This window comes from Manis pentadactyla, chromosome 12 (assembly GCF_030020395.1).
Source record: "Manis pentadactyla isolate mManPen7 chromosome 12, mManPen7.hap1, whole genome shotgun sequence".
Lineage (NCBI taxonomy): Eukaryota > Metazoa > Chordata > Mammalia > Pholidota > Manidae > Manis > Manis pentadactyla.
The window spans coordinates 29,869,437-29,884,798 of NC_080030.1; the positions used below are offsets into that span (position 1 = coordinate 29,869,437).

Below are 15,362 nucleotides of genomic sequence, written 5' to 3' on the forward strand. Positions count from 1 at the left end.
AATGAAATCTTTTTGTCATTTTTTGTTAAAATTGAGGATAAAGAAGGAAGAGCAAGGATGAGATCTTGAAGAAAAGGACTGCCATGATCACCCCAGGAAGAAAGGGCCGTGGTGCGCACAGTGGGCCTGGGGGCCACCCCCACGCATACCTGCAGCACCACGCACTCCGGGCGCACCCCTGCCCTCCACCCCAAGCCGCATTCACCCGCGCAAACCTCAGCACACACAGTGGGCGTGTGCCAGCCCTGAGGAGCCCTGGATTCAAGGCTGAGCACCCCGATTCTCTGGGACATGGGGATGCCGCCAACCCGACCCCAGCTCACACCCTCTGGGATGGAGCTGACACCTGCTGCCCTGCCACAGCCCAGGACGCCCGAGCACCAAACCGCCAGACCGCCCAGGTCCCCACCTGGACTTGGGGCTGAGCCTGTGGAGTTGGTCGTGGCCGCCAGAGGAACCCCAGTAGGCAGGCAGGCATGCCCCACCTGTGGCGGCTTGGGAACCAGCAGCTTCTGAGACAACGTGCAGTGAGGCCAGCGCATGCCCACTGTCCTCCATCAGGAAGAAGAGACACAGGAAGAAAGCACAAAAATGAGGCAAAGCAAGAGGAATGTGATCGGAATCTGAACGAGCCCAGTAATGATTTTTAAATTTCCTTCAGGTTTTTGGATACAAAAATGTAGCCGGTTTCTGAGCCTGGATGTCAACTCGCAGTCAATGGAATGTGTCTAAAGGGACACCGGCTGGCCAGTCACCATCCCGGAGTGTCTCTCCCTAAACCCATGTTTGCAGACTTTATGGGAACCTCTGGAGAGAGAGGCGGACGACGCAGCACACACTTCCCGGCTGCCGCTACTCTTCCTGTAAAATCCACCCGGAAACGGACATGCGTGAGAACTCGGTCCCTGGAGAACAAGCGAGCATGTTGATTCAGGGGTGCCATGGGGAAGCCCCTGCCTTAATAAGCCCGACTCCCCAAGCGAGCTGGTCCTGCAGCAGGCGGCGCCGCGTGCCCGTGCCTCCTGGGCTTTAGTCATCTGAGGCCAGACCCCGCCTCGGCAACCTCAAGCTCTCACCTCCTAGCGGAGCGACACATCCGAACTGAACACGCAGACCCAGACTTCCAAAAAGTTGCTAGAAACATCTAATAAAAATGTCCCTTTTTAATTCCATTTTAACATCTTTGCATCGTGAGTCAAACCTTTAAAGCCGGGAAGCTGAACGCAGTGCCTGAACTCCTGCCAAGAGGCCGAGAGCCGAGCGGTCGTTTTGTCGTCAAGGCAGCATTTTGCAGGGGGTCGAACCCCAAGCTACCGGGAGCCCCTGGGGCCAGCCGGACTGCTCTCGGGCTCCCCCGCGTGGTGGACGCACAGACCGTCCCCACTGCCAGCTGCACGGGCGAGGGGCCCTCCCTGCGGCCCCCGCGAGCCACCCCGGCTTCCCCAGCAGGGTGGAGACGGTCGGAGCTGCAGAGGGCGCAGCAGAGGGCTCAGGGCCTCACCCAGATTATCTCTGAATGAAAAGAAAGATCTGCCCTTGGCAACTCCCTCTGAAAGATAAATGTTTAAAGAATGAAGAACTGACCAGCGTGGGCACATTCTGGGGATCCAGAAAAGCTGCAACTGAGCAACGTGTATGTTCAGGTCAGAGCTGTTATTTTCCTTACCCTGAGGTGTTGACAAAAATTGAAAATACACACACCCACAAAATATATAAAGGCACCTGCGAGGGATAGTACAGGACAAATGAGATGCTATCATAAGAGCACAGGAAGCTGGCTGTCTCTGCTCTAAGACAGAAAGGTGCAGAGGGTAAAGGCAATTCACTGTATGTACCGGGCAGAAGTCTCAGCCCCACGCCCTGGCTGCAGCCCTCCTGCTCCTCAGGAGGTCGCCTGTGCAGAAACACTGCGGGGGCTCACAGCTGGCTGAACAACAGCGCCAGGGTGTCGATTATTGGATCAGAGTAAGCATGCGCAGTGAGATCACACTGACTGTACTGGGAGTCCCTCAGTGTCTCACTGATGATTTCTAACGCGTTGATTGCGGGTGGAGAGAGGGGGCAGACGCAGCCCAACCTCCTAGGGCTTTTCCCTGCTGTAGTGAATCACCGAAGCACAAGTGCGTCTCATCTCCTGGGAGGGCACCCTACCCTCAGGTGTGTAGAGGCCAGCCCATTAAAGGGGAGATGGGGACTAGGAACAAAGCTGCGTCAGCCGAAGCACAGTTCCAACCTGGGAGAAAGGGCTCCAGATGCAAATTTATAGCAATAATATATAAAACCTAAGTCCGAACAATTCAGAAAAGCAACTGGGAAGACTATCTTAACAGAATCTCCAGTCTACAAAGTGACAGGAAAGTCAGCCAGCCACGCATTACTGCCATCCTGCAAGGTCAGGCTCTGGGGTCTGTGTGTGGGCCTGACGGCCACAGTGGCGGGAGGGTGTCTATCAACCAGGGTGCAAAAAGTTTCAGAGAAGGAAGCAGAGGCCTCAGGTGGGCAAGGGTCCCGACAAACGACGAGGGACCCAGGCCGAGCTGAGCAGACACACAGGCACTTGGCCGCCTGTGCCAGCTTCAGAGCCCTCCAAACACCAAGACCTCCAGGAGCAAGCGGGCCGGAGGCAGGAAGGAGGGTCGGCTGGGGAGGGGGCACCTAGCTATCTCCCTTGGTAACTTAGCAAATGGCTCTTGGGACAGAGGATGTAAATTCTTGTTAATTCAGCAAAGATGAACTTGGAGAGATTACAGGATGCTCAGCCCACGTTCACACCCAGGTCCCTCCAGCATCCCTAGCCCACTGCTCCTCACACAGAATCCTCCTGTGAGGACTTGTACTCTGTGAATGGCGTTAGACCAGGGCACCAGGGTGTGCCTATCATCCCTCTTGTTAAAGTTTAAAACTTCATACATATTTCTTTGGCCAGCAACCGAGGATGCCGGAGCCTGAGGCTGTGGTACTGTTTGGTTCCACAGGCAGAAGGCTTCCCCCTCCCCTCTTCTGCTCCTCCTCTTTTCTTCCTCCTCCTCTTTTTTAAAGGAAACCACATTTAAGGCAGAGGCCATGGTGGACGCTGCCTGCATCCCTGTCTCTCTGGCCTGAAGCCGGACTGTGTGCAGTGAGTTCTGACCGGCGGTGGATGCAGGGACCCAGCAGACGGGCTCAGGGGCCCAGCAGGCAGACTAGGGACCCAGCAGGTGGTCAGGGACCCAGCAGGTACACCATTTGTCTGGGGCCCAGCACCTCATTGTGGCAAATATAAAAATCCCTCTTAAAATAGGTATATTAAAACATTTAATGAGATTGATCTTTGGCAAGAAAGTTAAGATGGAAAAGCACATTTCACACCACAGTCAAGTTAATGGCACTTTGCAGAAATGGTTCCAGGGAGCACTTCTTCCCAACAGGGGCCACATGATGCTTGGAACCCTAATCCTAAAAATAGGCTATGAACTCTCAAAATGACACTCATTTGACAGTGCTGACCCTGCCAGCTGACAGAACAGTAGGACACTAACTTCTTTTTTTTGAAAGGTCAATTTTTTAAATGAATTTTAAATGTACTGTTTAAAATATATATTCTTGATTACACAGACCCAAGTCCTACATGGGTATGAATCAACACACACCAGCAAATTGTTCTAACACCTTCCAAAACTCATGAGTTGTTTCTGAAGTTGTAAGCATACATGGAATTTATTTCTTATTCTATCATTTCTATTTCATATTTTTAAATGACTGGCTTTTCACATTGGAGGTGACTGTACCTTATGCAGTCTTTCTCTGTCATTTCATTTCTAATGAAGGATGTGGTGGTGACCTCCAAAACAGTGACAAATTCTGCATAGTGGTTCTTCTCTCGATTTGTGTATTTTTCCTAATGTTATAAGAAAAATAATGGTCTGCTGTTTCTGGCCTGCTGTGGGCTGGGCTGGCCTGACCCTGACATCAGATAGATGTTTCTGACCCCAGGAAGGAGAACGGCTGTCCACAACGCACTCACCCGGTGGGGAGGGTGGGCTCATTTCTAGCACTTCAATTACTGGACAGAGTAGAAGATAAATAAATAAAACAAGCCAGCTTGGGCAGAGCTACCCACCTGTGACAGCATTTTTTGGCCAACAGACTGACGAACTTGCTCTTTAAGACGGGACCAAAATCTAACACACTTAAGAGCATCCAGATGAAACAGGCCTGACTGATGGTGCCGCACTGGAGTGTTCCAAGCCAGGCATCGGATGTGCCACAGATTATTGCGTTTCTCTGAAACTCTTCATGCTTTCTGAAACTTCATTATTCCTGGAAGACTCTTTGCCAGCAACCTCAAACATTAAGAGCTGGCTTGCCCCACACACAACAGAAAAAAAAGTCTGCCTTGGGCACGGGCTCCCTAATGGGAGAGTCGGGGATGCGAAGACGGCAGCGGCCCACCCAGCACAATGCACTGGCCGCCAGGACAGAGCTGGCAGAGGGTGGCTGGCTGGCGCTTTCAGAGGGGCAGATATGACTAATAGAAACCAGGAACCTCTCACAGAGCTTCAGCTGGTGCTAAGACAGAACTAGCAGCACTCGGTGGGCCACATACTGGTTCCAGGAGACACAAAGGATATTCACTGTGATGGGGACAGAAGCAAGGGAAAAGAAGAGACAGTGCAGGGACGAGGGAAGACACACTCTGACCACATTAACATCTCACTTTCTCTGACAGGGCAGCTGGATATACGCACATTAGGTCGTGCTTAATAAAACTGAATATAATTATAGCTTTAGCCTTTCTGAGACGGCCTCCTTGTTGAAAATTCTAATCGAATTCGGCCAGGTATTACAGTATAAAAGTTTCCATTTATAATTTCTTTTTTTTAATTCTGACAATATGAATGTGAGTTAACATTTCACTTGGAACTATTATTTGTGTTTTATGACAGATTTTTGCTCTTTGATTTTCATAAAACCACATTAGAATGTTTGTTATTATCACTTTTAGAATAATTCCTTCTTGGCCCTTATGAAACGAGGATTCCGTTTCCTGAAATCTTCCCTCTTGTGGGCTTCAGTTAAATAGTCAATATATTGTTAAGTGTTATTCAGACTTAAAAAAACTAACACATATTAATAGTGTAATCTTGTCCATTAGCAGAACCATCAATGGGAGGACATAAAGCTGACAATTCTAGTTCTCTATAAATGAACACAGAAAATCACTCCTCAATTTTTCTTCTCCAATTCCTAGATCCTACTGGGATTTCATCATTCTGTGTGTGCTTCTTATATATGTTGAAGAGTGTTACTTTTAATTCAAAACTGTATCAATGCTACCTTATCCTGTACCCCCAGATCCCACTACCAGTCTTCATAAAGCCCCCATCCTAAAACCCTGCTAGTCCTGAAGGCTTCTTTTGATGTAGAATTATGAGGGAATCTGTTCTGTCCTGAGCCACTGCCACCTCTGTGGCATGGATGCCCATTTACTGCCCAGCCTCGTCAGGGCCTGACTTGCTCCTAGTTTCATGTATGGTCTTGATTTCAAATCAAAACTAAAGCGACTCCTCCAGATGTTTGGGTTTTTAGTCTCCATGCTTCTAGGTTGAAAACTTTTGATTGTGTTTAGTTTCTGTCCTCCACCCGCTCCGGGGTCCGTCCTCCCGTGGTAATGAAACACAGCCTTCCCAGAGCTTCGAATGCACTAGAGGCACCGGCAGTGGGAGGAGAAAAGCCCCGACCACCGCAGAGGCTGCAGGGCGCCAGGCGAGAACAGCATCCCGGCAGGGGACACGCGGGCCCGGAGGCACAGTTTTGATGCTGACGTTTCAGCAGTATCAATACCGGATCAGTGATGGACACGCTAATGATAGAACACTTTTAGGTGTAAATACAAGCAAGTGCTGTTCCTATTGCCTTCCTTTCAAGGCAAATACATCTGTATCAGGTGGAAAACAGCCTTTTCAGCCATCATCCACCGCTCCCCAAGGCCAGCAAGTCCCGAGCACTCACTGAGTGGACACCCAGAGGAAGGTGGGAAAGGCCGAGCTGTCAGGGGGACAACGGCACTGGGGGATCCTAAAGCCCCTCAGGTGACACAGAAAACAGTGCAGGGGGTGCCCTCCTTCTTCCCCCCACAAGGAAGAGAAACGATTTCAGGTTGTATTTGGAAGCACCGAGATCGGAGTGATGTCCAGGCTCTCACACTCCCCTCATCTCGTCAGTGTGGACACAGCAGACCCTTTCCAATAGGCCCTTGTGAGCCCCAAATGAAAAAACACATGCGCAGTGCCCTCAGCAGAGTGTGTGGTACGTGGCAGCTCATAGCCAGGCCTGGATGTGAACCTAGGAGAGTCTCAACCGCCAGCAATAGGCGGGGTACAAGAGGGCCGGCAAACTACCCCTTTCCCAGCACGGGAGGCACGCCATGCAGCCGGCTCCACGGTGAGCCTACTGGCTCTAGCTCAGAGGCTGCTGGGAAAGGGGAAACACGGCCCCTCACTGCCCCTGAGGAAAAACACTCAGGTCCTGCTACTGGCCACCTGTCAGAATCCATACAGCTGCACCTGTGACAAACTACAAGAAGTGTGCTCATGTGCATCAACTCTTAGAAGAAAAGAATTATGTGTAACCAAACAATTTATACCAGAAATTATTCTCTCATCTCAGCCATTCACAGAAATGAAAACAAAAAGTCAACCATTCTTCACATGAAAAATGGACATGGTCTGGCCTAAGACTGTACCTACTCCTTCAAGGAAGAAATAGACCTGGACCCAGATTAGGGCACAAAGACACACTTAACCACACCACCTGTTGATGGGAAATGACCCTGAGGTCTCACATCAGGCAGAGTCCCCAGAAAGAAACACAGAGCAGTGGGGGTGATCGAATCCAGTGACACTCTGCCAACACTGCCCCCAAAACAAAGACCATTTGGTGCAGCGAGAAAGGAAGACAGGACCCTGAGAAGCCAGCATGGCAGACTTCCACCCCCAAAGAGGCAATCATCTCCTGCACCCAGGAGATGGAATGGAAGGAGAGAGAGCACGTTTCCCATTTCCACGTCCAGGCCTCTAGCCAAGCTCACGTGCACACAAGGGTCAGCGGCGTGCTCTGAGTACCCGAGACAAGCACCAGCACCATGAAGTCAACACCCACACACCCCCGAAGGACACAGCAACACGTGAGCCGGTAACTATGGCACTTAAAACCATCCCGTACGGACCAGTGGCATGGGCTCCTCAAAAACGATGCCAGCTGAAGAATATGGGCTGGGCATATTAACAGCCTTATCTTAATCCTCACAGCATGCTAAAGAGGTATTATTACTTCATCCCCACTTTACAGACAAGGAACCTGAAGATTCGAAAAGCTAAGTAACTTGCCGAGGGTCACACTTTCAGAAGTCTCCAGCTGTCACTCCCAGGCTCCCATGAACTGACCCTACCTGTCTTGTTTATCAAAGATCAGATGTAAATCTCAGAGAGAGCCATTCCTCTGGAAACGAGATCCCCAAACACTAGAAAGTGATCAGAAAAGAGATTCGCCCCAAAGGAAGATCCAGCATGCCTCACATCTCACGACCCACCAGCCCCCTCTTGATTTCCAGGACAGGAAGGAGTATGCTGGCCTATTTTATGGTATCACCTTTTCTGCTGGATGCAAAAGCAATGCTGTACTTTATGCTAAAATGTAGTTTTAAGGGAAGTAGAGTAAGAGTGGCCCTTCCTGCATCTTATGCACAGCCAACCTCCGCACAGGAGCCACATAGGGGCCAGCGTTGCTGCAGCCCAGAAAACCTTTAGCACATCCTTAAGAAGGCAAAGGACAAGCGGTTTACAGAAAATGGTTAAACAGGAAGAGAGCAGGGACAGAAGAGCATGTGCAGAGATCTGATACATTCCAATAATTAACATCTTGATTCTGCTTTTCCACAGAGGGACCAACCAGGGCTCGCCCAGGACAGCAGGTAGATAACAGCAAACATTTCCCACTTTTCAGAAAATCTGTGGCAACTGTAGATAACCTCTTGCTATACAGTTCGGAAGAAAAAGCTGGGGTCTTGTTTTGGGAAGTAGTCTCAGAGTCTCTGTGGTCTTTAATGCCCTGTGGGGCAGAGGTCTGTGTGTGTGTGCATGTGTGTATGTAGCAGGTATGTATATGTAGCTGTATGTACCCAAAAGGAAACACAACAAATACTGCTTGTGGTCCCTCCGGGCAGATGCCAGTTCTGCAAAAGAAAGCTGAACATGCGAAAGTCTCCTTCAAGCTTCCAGGGAAGGAACAGTTTCTAATCTACAAGTCGTTGGTGAGACACAAGGCAGGGACCCAGGACTGCTCCAGAAGAATTTTAGGTATGAACAATGAACTCACCATTCCTTCCCCTCACGCTGCTTTAAAAAACAGTTCACAGGACTGCTTCAAATTTGCTGAAAAGCAGAACGGGAGCACAGCTCTTTTCAACCAGGGAGTTTCAGGTACAACGAACGCCTTCAGGACAAGTCTTGGCCACTTAAACGTGTCTCTCCACCAGAGGTGTGCCCTCTACTTTCGTGTTTCTCAAGCACTTGTTCAAAAACACATCTAAGTAGAATATTTTCGTTTCTGCAGATTGCATTAATCATGGGTTCGCAAACACGGCGAGCCCACGAGGTCTGCCCGCCCTGGGGGCTGCAGACGCCCGGCCTGGCCCGCAGCCGGTGGCTTGGTCCAGCCCCGCACAAAGCTGGCCGCTTGGCACCGCGCGCCGCGCCAGCCACGCTGCTGCACCCAGTTGCAGCTCAGAAAGAAAAGTGCCCAGCGGTCACCCGCGCTGACCCACGCGCTCCCTCGGGCGCGCGCCTGCCTGCCTGTGTGCAGAGCCCCGGCCGGGAGGCCCCGGCGGGCGGGGGACGGGTCTGCCTGCGCGGCCGAGTGAAAAGTAACCTTTATTTTGAATGCCATCTGCGCCTTCCCCCATTCACTCAGGGAGGGTCAGGAGAAGCTTGTGGGACCCACTAATAGAACCCAGGATCTGCAGCCCCTTTACCCGGCCAGCGGCCAGCGGGTCCGCGTGGCGCACACGCCCAGAGCCGGGAGCCCGGGAGCCGGGAGCTGGGCACCGAGTCGGCGGAAAGACGCACCCCAGGCCGGTGAGCGGGCCGTCCGCGGGCGGGGACTCAGGACACCCGAGCGCGCCCCGCCGCCCCTCCCGGCGCCCGGACCGCGGAGTCTGCGCAGCGGCGGCTGTCCAGCCCGGGCCTCACCTGCTCGGCCCCGCCGGTGGAGCTGGCCCCACCTCCGCCGGGGCCACCTGCTCCCGCGCCCGGGCGCGGAGGCCGGAGGGGCGACGGCGGTGGCGGCCGGACTCACCGTGAGCGCCGAGAACTTCTGCGCGGGCGCGGGCGGGAGCAGCCCCGCGAGCAGGGGCAGCCAGCAGAGCTGGGGCGGCAGCATGGTGGCCGCGGGCGCTGGCGGACGCGCGGCGCGGGGGCTCGGGCGGTACCGTCCCCACCGCTCCGGGGACCGGGCTCCAGCAGCGGCGCTCCCGCACCGAGCGCTCCGCCGCGTCCTCGCGGCCTCCCGGGCGGCTGTCAAATAGCCCCAGAGCTTCCCGGATCCTCCCTCCCGCCTCCTCCCCCCGCCTCGTCCCCTCCCCCAGCCCCACCTCCCGCCGCCGCCGTGCCCGCCTCGCTCGGACGCGCGCTCGCCGAGGGCCGCCCTGGGCGCGGGGCTGCGGGGCGCGAGGCGGAGGGGGGCCAGGGCCGGGCGGATGCCTGCGAGGGCTGCGCGCTGCGTCGTCCCCGCGCCCGAGCGCACCCTGGCCCAGCCGCGGGATGCTGGCCTCCTCTCCAACCGGGCCCGCAGCCGGGGGCACACCACCAGCCTGCGGGCAGGTCCGCCCACCCGCTGGGGCGCCAAGCCCCCAGCCTCAGCACCCTGTGGTTCTCCGAGACATCCGGACCCTGATGCCCACCTCGTCCTGCCCAGAATGTCGCCTTTCAAATTTGCAGATTGATTAGCTGGCTCTCCAGCCAGGGCAGCACATGGTCCAGGAAACTGTCGAAGGGCGGCGCGCTTTTGGGGTCCTGACACCGGTTAACCCGCCCGGGGCGTGTTTTGGACCCAGAGACCCTGGTCTGACCCGCAGCAGTGACCCCCGCAGCAAGGGTGGCGGCTCAGGCAGCTCTGCAAGGCGTTCTGGGTGTTTGTGCAGCGAGCGCAGGAATCGCAGAGGCAGTGAAATTCTCCTCGCCGGAGACGGGCTGGATACCAGAATCGTGCACCCCCAGACCCTGGACGGTATCCACTGCAGACAGCATTGCTGAAATAGTTTAGCCTTGGCTTATAACTTTACAGGAAAAAGCCCAAATTCTGGCTCACACAGAAAACCGTTCAACAGTGAGGATTTTCAAGAACAATGCACCAATTAACTTGGCAGGGGCGCTGGTAAAAAGAACAAAACAGAAAATCCAAATCTGAATCTTGATCAGATGTTTGATGCTGAGCTTTGCTGTGGACGGGGCAGGTGTGAATCAGGACTGTGCGGCAGTTTCTGGAGCCGGCTGGTGACAAAGGCTGGACGATCCCACCCAGGGGCCCGACTGTGGAAGGGTCTTCCCGCGTCCACTGGGACAGTGATGGACACAGGGCGGCGGATGAGGGGGAAGAGGGTCTTACAGAGAACCCCGCAGGCGCTGACGCACAGTCCTCCTGCCTTGAGGGCTCAGGAGGAAACTGTAATAGAACTCTGGGGGCTGCTCTCAGCAGATAGGCGAGCAAGGCAGCTGCCGGTGATTCTGTACATAAGGAATGCAATTAGGCAACGTTAATAAAGATTAAGGTAGACATTTAAAAACTACTGCATACCACTAATTGTAAGATCATTCAAAGAAGAAAATTTACATTCAAAGCTGACATAAATCCTTTAAAAAGCATTTGCTACTAAAATTGTTTGTACTTTCCACTTCATCAAGAGGACTGCAAGCCAATAGCTTAAGTGTCTATTTGATATTAACTCAGAACTCAGAAGATCGAAAACATGTTCATTCATTCACCCTCGTCAACCTCAAAGAGGGCAGCAAGGAGTGAGACAGTCACCCCATTTCACAGGCGACAGAGAAATGCAAGAGACCGAATGTCTTGGCCAGAGGTCATGAGCAGCAAGGTCAGGACCAGACCCCAGAGGCCAAAGCTTGTGATCCTGGTCATTCCAGGCCCTTCCTTTGCAGGTTTGGAGCAGCAACAGGGGGCAGAGGAGAACTTGGCCCCAGCAGCTTTAAATTCAAGAATCTCAGCACAAGTCAACTGCAACATCCTCTGGGAATCCCAGAAAGATGAATAAAATGTATCTGTGCGAGACTCAAAGGCAGGATAGGACCCTTCAGAGATCCCTTAACAACTGGGAGACCCGTCAGTGTCCTGATTGTCGAAATTAGCTTCTTAGGGACTCTAGAAGTGGAACTTGGAAACATAATCAGTTTCCATTTTTTTGGAGAACAATACACTTATTAAAAACACTAGGGAACAGTTATGTCTGTCAGGCTATGTCTCCAAGAAAGTTACTGCAGGTATGAATGCCAATGAGGGCCCCATTAGAAAGGAGAGAGAAAGAGTTCAAAATTAAGACAGGAAGTGATTGGTTCAGTATTTTCCAGGCAGCTCTTATAAGACAGACAAGCCTGGAGAAGAAGCTCCCTTTTCTTGGAAATGTGGAATTATTAATTAATAACAATTAAATATTATGTGTCACATTTACTAACAATTAATATTATTAAGTAATATTAGATACATTATATTTAATAAGTTATATAAAATAAATAAATAAATAAAATACTGATTTAATGTTAGCTAAGTTAATAAGTGATAAGGGCCCATTCTAAACATGGCTTATGGGTCTGTAACTTAAATGTCGCTGAGGAAAGTGGCCCTATAGAAGAGCAAGACAAGTGGGGGGGCCCAGTGAATAGCCACCCATGTCTACGGACTTTCCTCCTCAGGCCATCGGGCAGACTGGCTTACTTATTTATTTTACAATGCTAAGACTGCAAAAGGCGTTCATTCTTGTTGTAGACATGGTATAATTTAATTATTATTTCTACCTGATGCCTGTTTAGCCAGAGAACTTTGTGTCAACTCGCCTTCCCACCTCAGTACGCAAAGTATACGGTGTGATCCAGTGTCTCCCAAAACTCAGCTCGGGTCCATGGTGCCACGTGTCAGCGGAGGTGCAGTGAAGGGCAGTGACGGCTGGGTGCCCTGCATACCGCCCCATCCCCCAGCACCCATCCACCACTTACTTTATTAATATTTTCTCCCAGTTTCTACTTACCACTGACAGGGAGAGTCCGCACAGGCCACTTGGTTTTCCTTGGGTTCTGGGTGAGTCTCTCTCTTGTAGGCAGTCGCACAGCTGGCCTGTCCATCTGGATGACCTACATCTTCCTTCTAATCAACCCCCTCAGTCCATGGGTAAAGGATGCATGACCCCCGCATGACACTCACGTAAGTCCTGGGGTCTTAGCACTGTCCCCCCAGAATACATGCACCACAGAAAGTCAGAGAGCCGGGCTGGCATGGTCTGGAGGTCAGATGGCACTGGGGAAACTGGCCTTGTGTATGACCACAAGACCGGGTGACACTCGTCTGTCCTGCTGGACAGTAGAAAGGGTGGAAATGTGTATTGGAACCCTGAGCCAAACTCACAGGCTCTCTCCTCATTTTTATGCATTTGAGTAACAGATAATTTGAATTTGTCTTTGTCCTTGATAAAATCATGTATTTTCCTCTCTGGGTGCCTTATGAGAAGTTTTAGAGCAACACTTTTCAGGCACTGGATGGACATTTTTAATAAATAGGTATGTGCTGGGTGTTTTATCTAATTAACTCTCACAAAAACTGTGCAAAGTGATTATTTTCCAGTTGATGATAGGACCCAGTTTGATTGGAGGATGTGCCCAGAGTTATACAGCTGGAAAGTGGGAACAGAAGCCTAATCCGCTTGCTCAGGGCCGAAGGCCTTCCCTTCCCGGCAGTCTGCCTCGTCAAGGGTGGGCGCCCACGGGTGCCCCGCCACGGGCTCACAGTGTTCTGCACATAATTTAAGATCCACCACCAAGCAAGTACAAACACTTCGCAGTCAATTTTGATGTATTCGCAATGAATGCTTCAGTCCCACAGCAGTGTTTTCCAAGTTAAGGTTTGATGTTTCCAAAGAAAGTTGTTTCACAAAGCCAAATACAAAATTGCTCCTTTTACAGTGAGAGCATTCCCTGTAAAGGTGATGGGAGATGGCTGCACCATTCTGGAAGGTTGTATTTCTGGTACCAGAAATATACTCAATCTAACTTCAGGTCAAGATATGCTGGGACACACAGCACAGGCTTGTTGAAATTTATTTTTTCCTTAATATCCAGGAGCTATTTTTGCCTTTCCATTCATGAAGCTACATTAATTAGCACATGAAACTTATAGAACATATCAGTTACAGAGCTAAAAATAATAGTGATTTTAAAAGCCCATCAGCACCAAGACTAATGATGTCAGCAGGTGTGTGTGTAGAGAGACTCAGAGCTAATGAAGTATATAGCAGCCAAATTACTCCTCAGACAGCCTAACTTACCTTTGGATTCTCCCTCCTCATTAACTATAAGCCAAGAGTCCCTTCCTCCTTTCTTCATATGAGATCACCTTTGGGGGAAAAATGTTTTAAAATGGCAACAGAACTAAAGCTTACCAGGAAAATTCTGCAGCACATGGACCACATCAATAGGCCACGAAAAAAGATAAATTACCTGCCAATATTCCTGGTGACCCTAGATGCAAAACTCAACAAAATATTAGCAAACCAATTTCAACAATACATTCAAAGGATCACTCACATGACCAGATGGGATTTATTCCAGGGATGCAAGGGTGATTCAACATCCACAAATCAATCAGTGTGAGTCACTGTATTAGCCAAATGAAGGATGAAACATATATCATCATCTCCATAGAGGCAGAAAAAGCATTTGACAAAATTCAACATACATTTATGTTAAAAACTCTTAACAAAGCAGGTATAGAGAGAACATAACTTGACATAATAAAGGCCAGATATGGCAAGCCCACAGTGAACATCACATTCAATGGTGAAAAGCTCAAAGCTTTTCTGCTAAAATCAGGAACAAGACAAGGATGCCCACTCTCACCACTTATATTCAACATAGTATTAAGGTCCTAGCCACAGCAATCAGACAAGAAAAAGTGATAGAAGCATCCAAACTGGTCAGAAAGAAGTAAAACTGTCAAATTGTCACTGTTTACAGATGACATGATACTATATAGAAACCCCTAAGACTTCACCAAAAAACTACAGAACTAATAAAGTGAATTCAGTAAAATTGCAGGACACAAAATCAGTATACAGAAATTTGCTGGGTTTTTTTGGTACTAATAATGAACTATCAGAAAGAGAAATTAAGAAAATGATCTCATTTACAATTGCATCAAAAAGAATAAAATGCCTAGGAATAAATTTAACCAAGGAAGTGAAAGACCTGTGTATAAAAGACAATAATACATTAATGAAAGAAATTGAAGAAGACACAATCACAATCAAATGGAAAGATATTCCATGTTCGTGGACTGGAAGAATTAATAGGATCAAAATATCCACACTACCCAAAGCAATCTACAGCTTCAGAGCAATCCCTACCAAAACTCCAATGACATCTTTCACAGAAATATAACAAACAGTCCAAAAATGTTATGAAACCACAAAAGAACCTGAATAACCAAAGCAATCTTGAGAAAGAAGAACAAAACTGTAGACATCAAGCACCCTGACTTCAAACTATATTACAAAGCTCTAGTATTTTAAACAGTATGGTACTGATATAAAAACAGACCTATAGATCAATGGAACAGACTAGAGAGCCCAGAAATAAACCCAGACATATATGGTCAGTTGATTTATGACAAAGGAGATGAGAACACACAACAGGAAAAAGACAGTCTCTTCAATAAATGGTGTTGGGAAAACCAGTCAGCTACTTGTGAAAGGATGGAACTGGGTCATCGTCTTACACCACACACAAAAATAAACTCACAGTGGATTAAAGACTTGAATGTAAGACCTGAAACCATAGAACACCTAAAAGAAAAAATAGGGGGTAACCCCTTAACATTGATCTTTGTGGGGATTTTTTGGATTTGACACCCAAACAAAAGCAGCAAAAGCAAAAATAAACAAGTGGGACAACATCAAACTAAAAAGCTTTTGCCCAGCAAAGGACACCATCAACATAATTAAAACACAACCTCCTGTATGGGAGACTCAGACTGAATGGGAGAAAAGAATTACAAACCATTTATCTGATAAGGGCTAATGTCCAAAATATATAAAGAACTCATGCAAC

The 15,362-nt window shown here is 49.7% G+C and overlaps 1 protein-coding gene across 2 annotated transcripts in view; it reads right to left on the reverse strand.

Moving 5' to 3' along the window:
- The window catches only part of SMOC2 (SPARC related modular calcium binding 2), a 136,345-nt gene extending 126,763 nt beyond the window's left edge, over positions 1 to 9,582 (reverse strand). Inside the window, exon 1 of one of the 2 annotated variants that reach the window (XM_036926507.2) lies at positions 9,334 to 9,582. In XM_036926507.2, the coding sequence (XP_036782402.1) occupies positions 9,334 to 9,417 (84 nt within the window). In that variant the 5' untranslated portion in view covers positions 9,418 to 9,582. The remainder of the gene's footprint in view (positions 1 to 9,333) is intronic. The other variant, XM_036926508.2, reaches the window with a different exon arrangement.
- Positions 9,583 to 15,362: the final 5,780 nt, after the last annotated feature.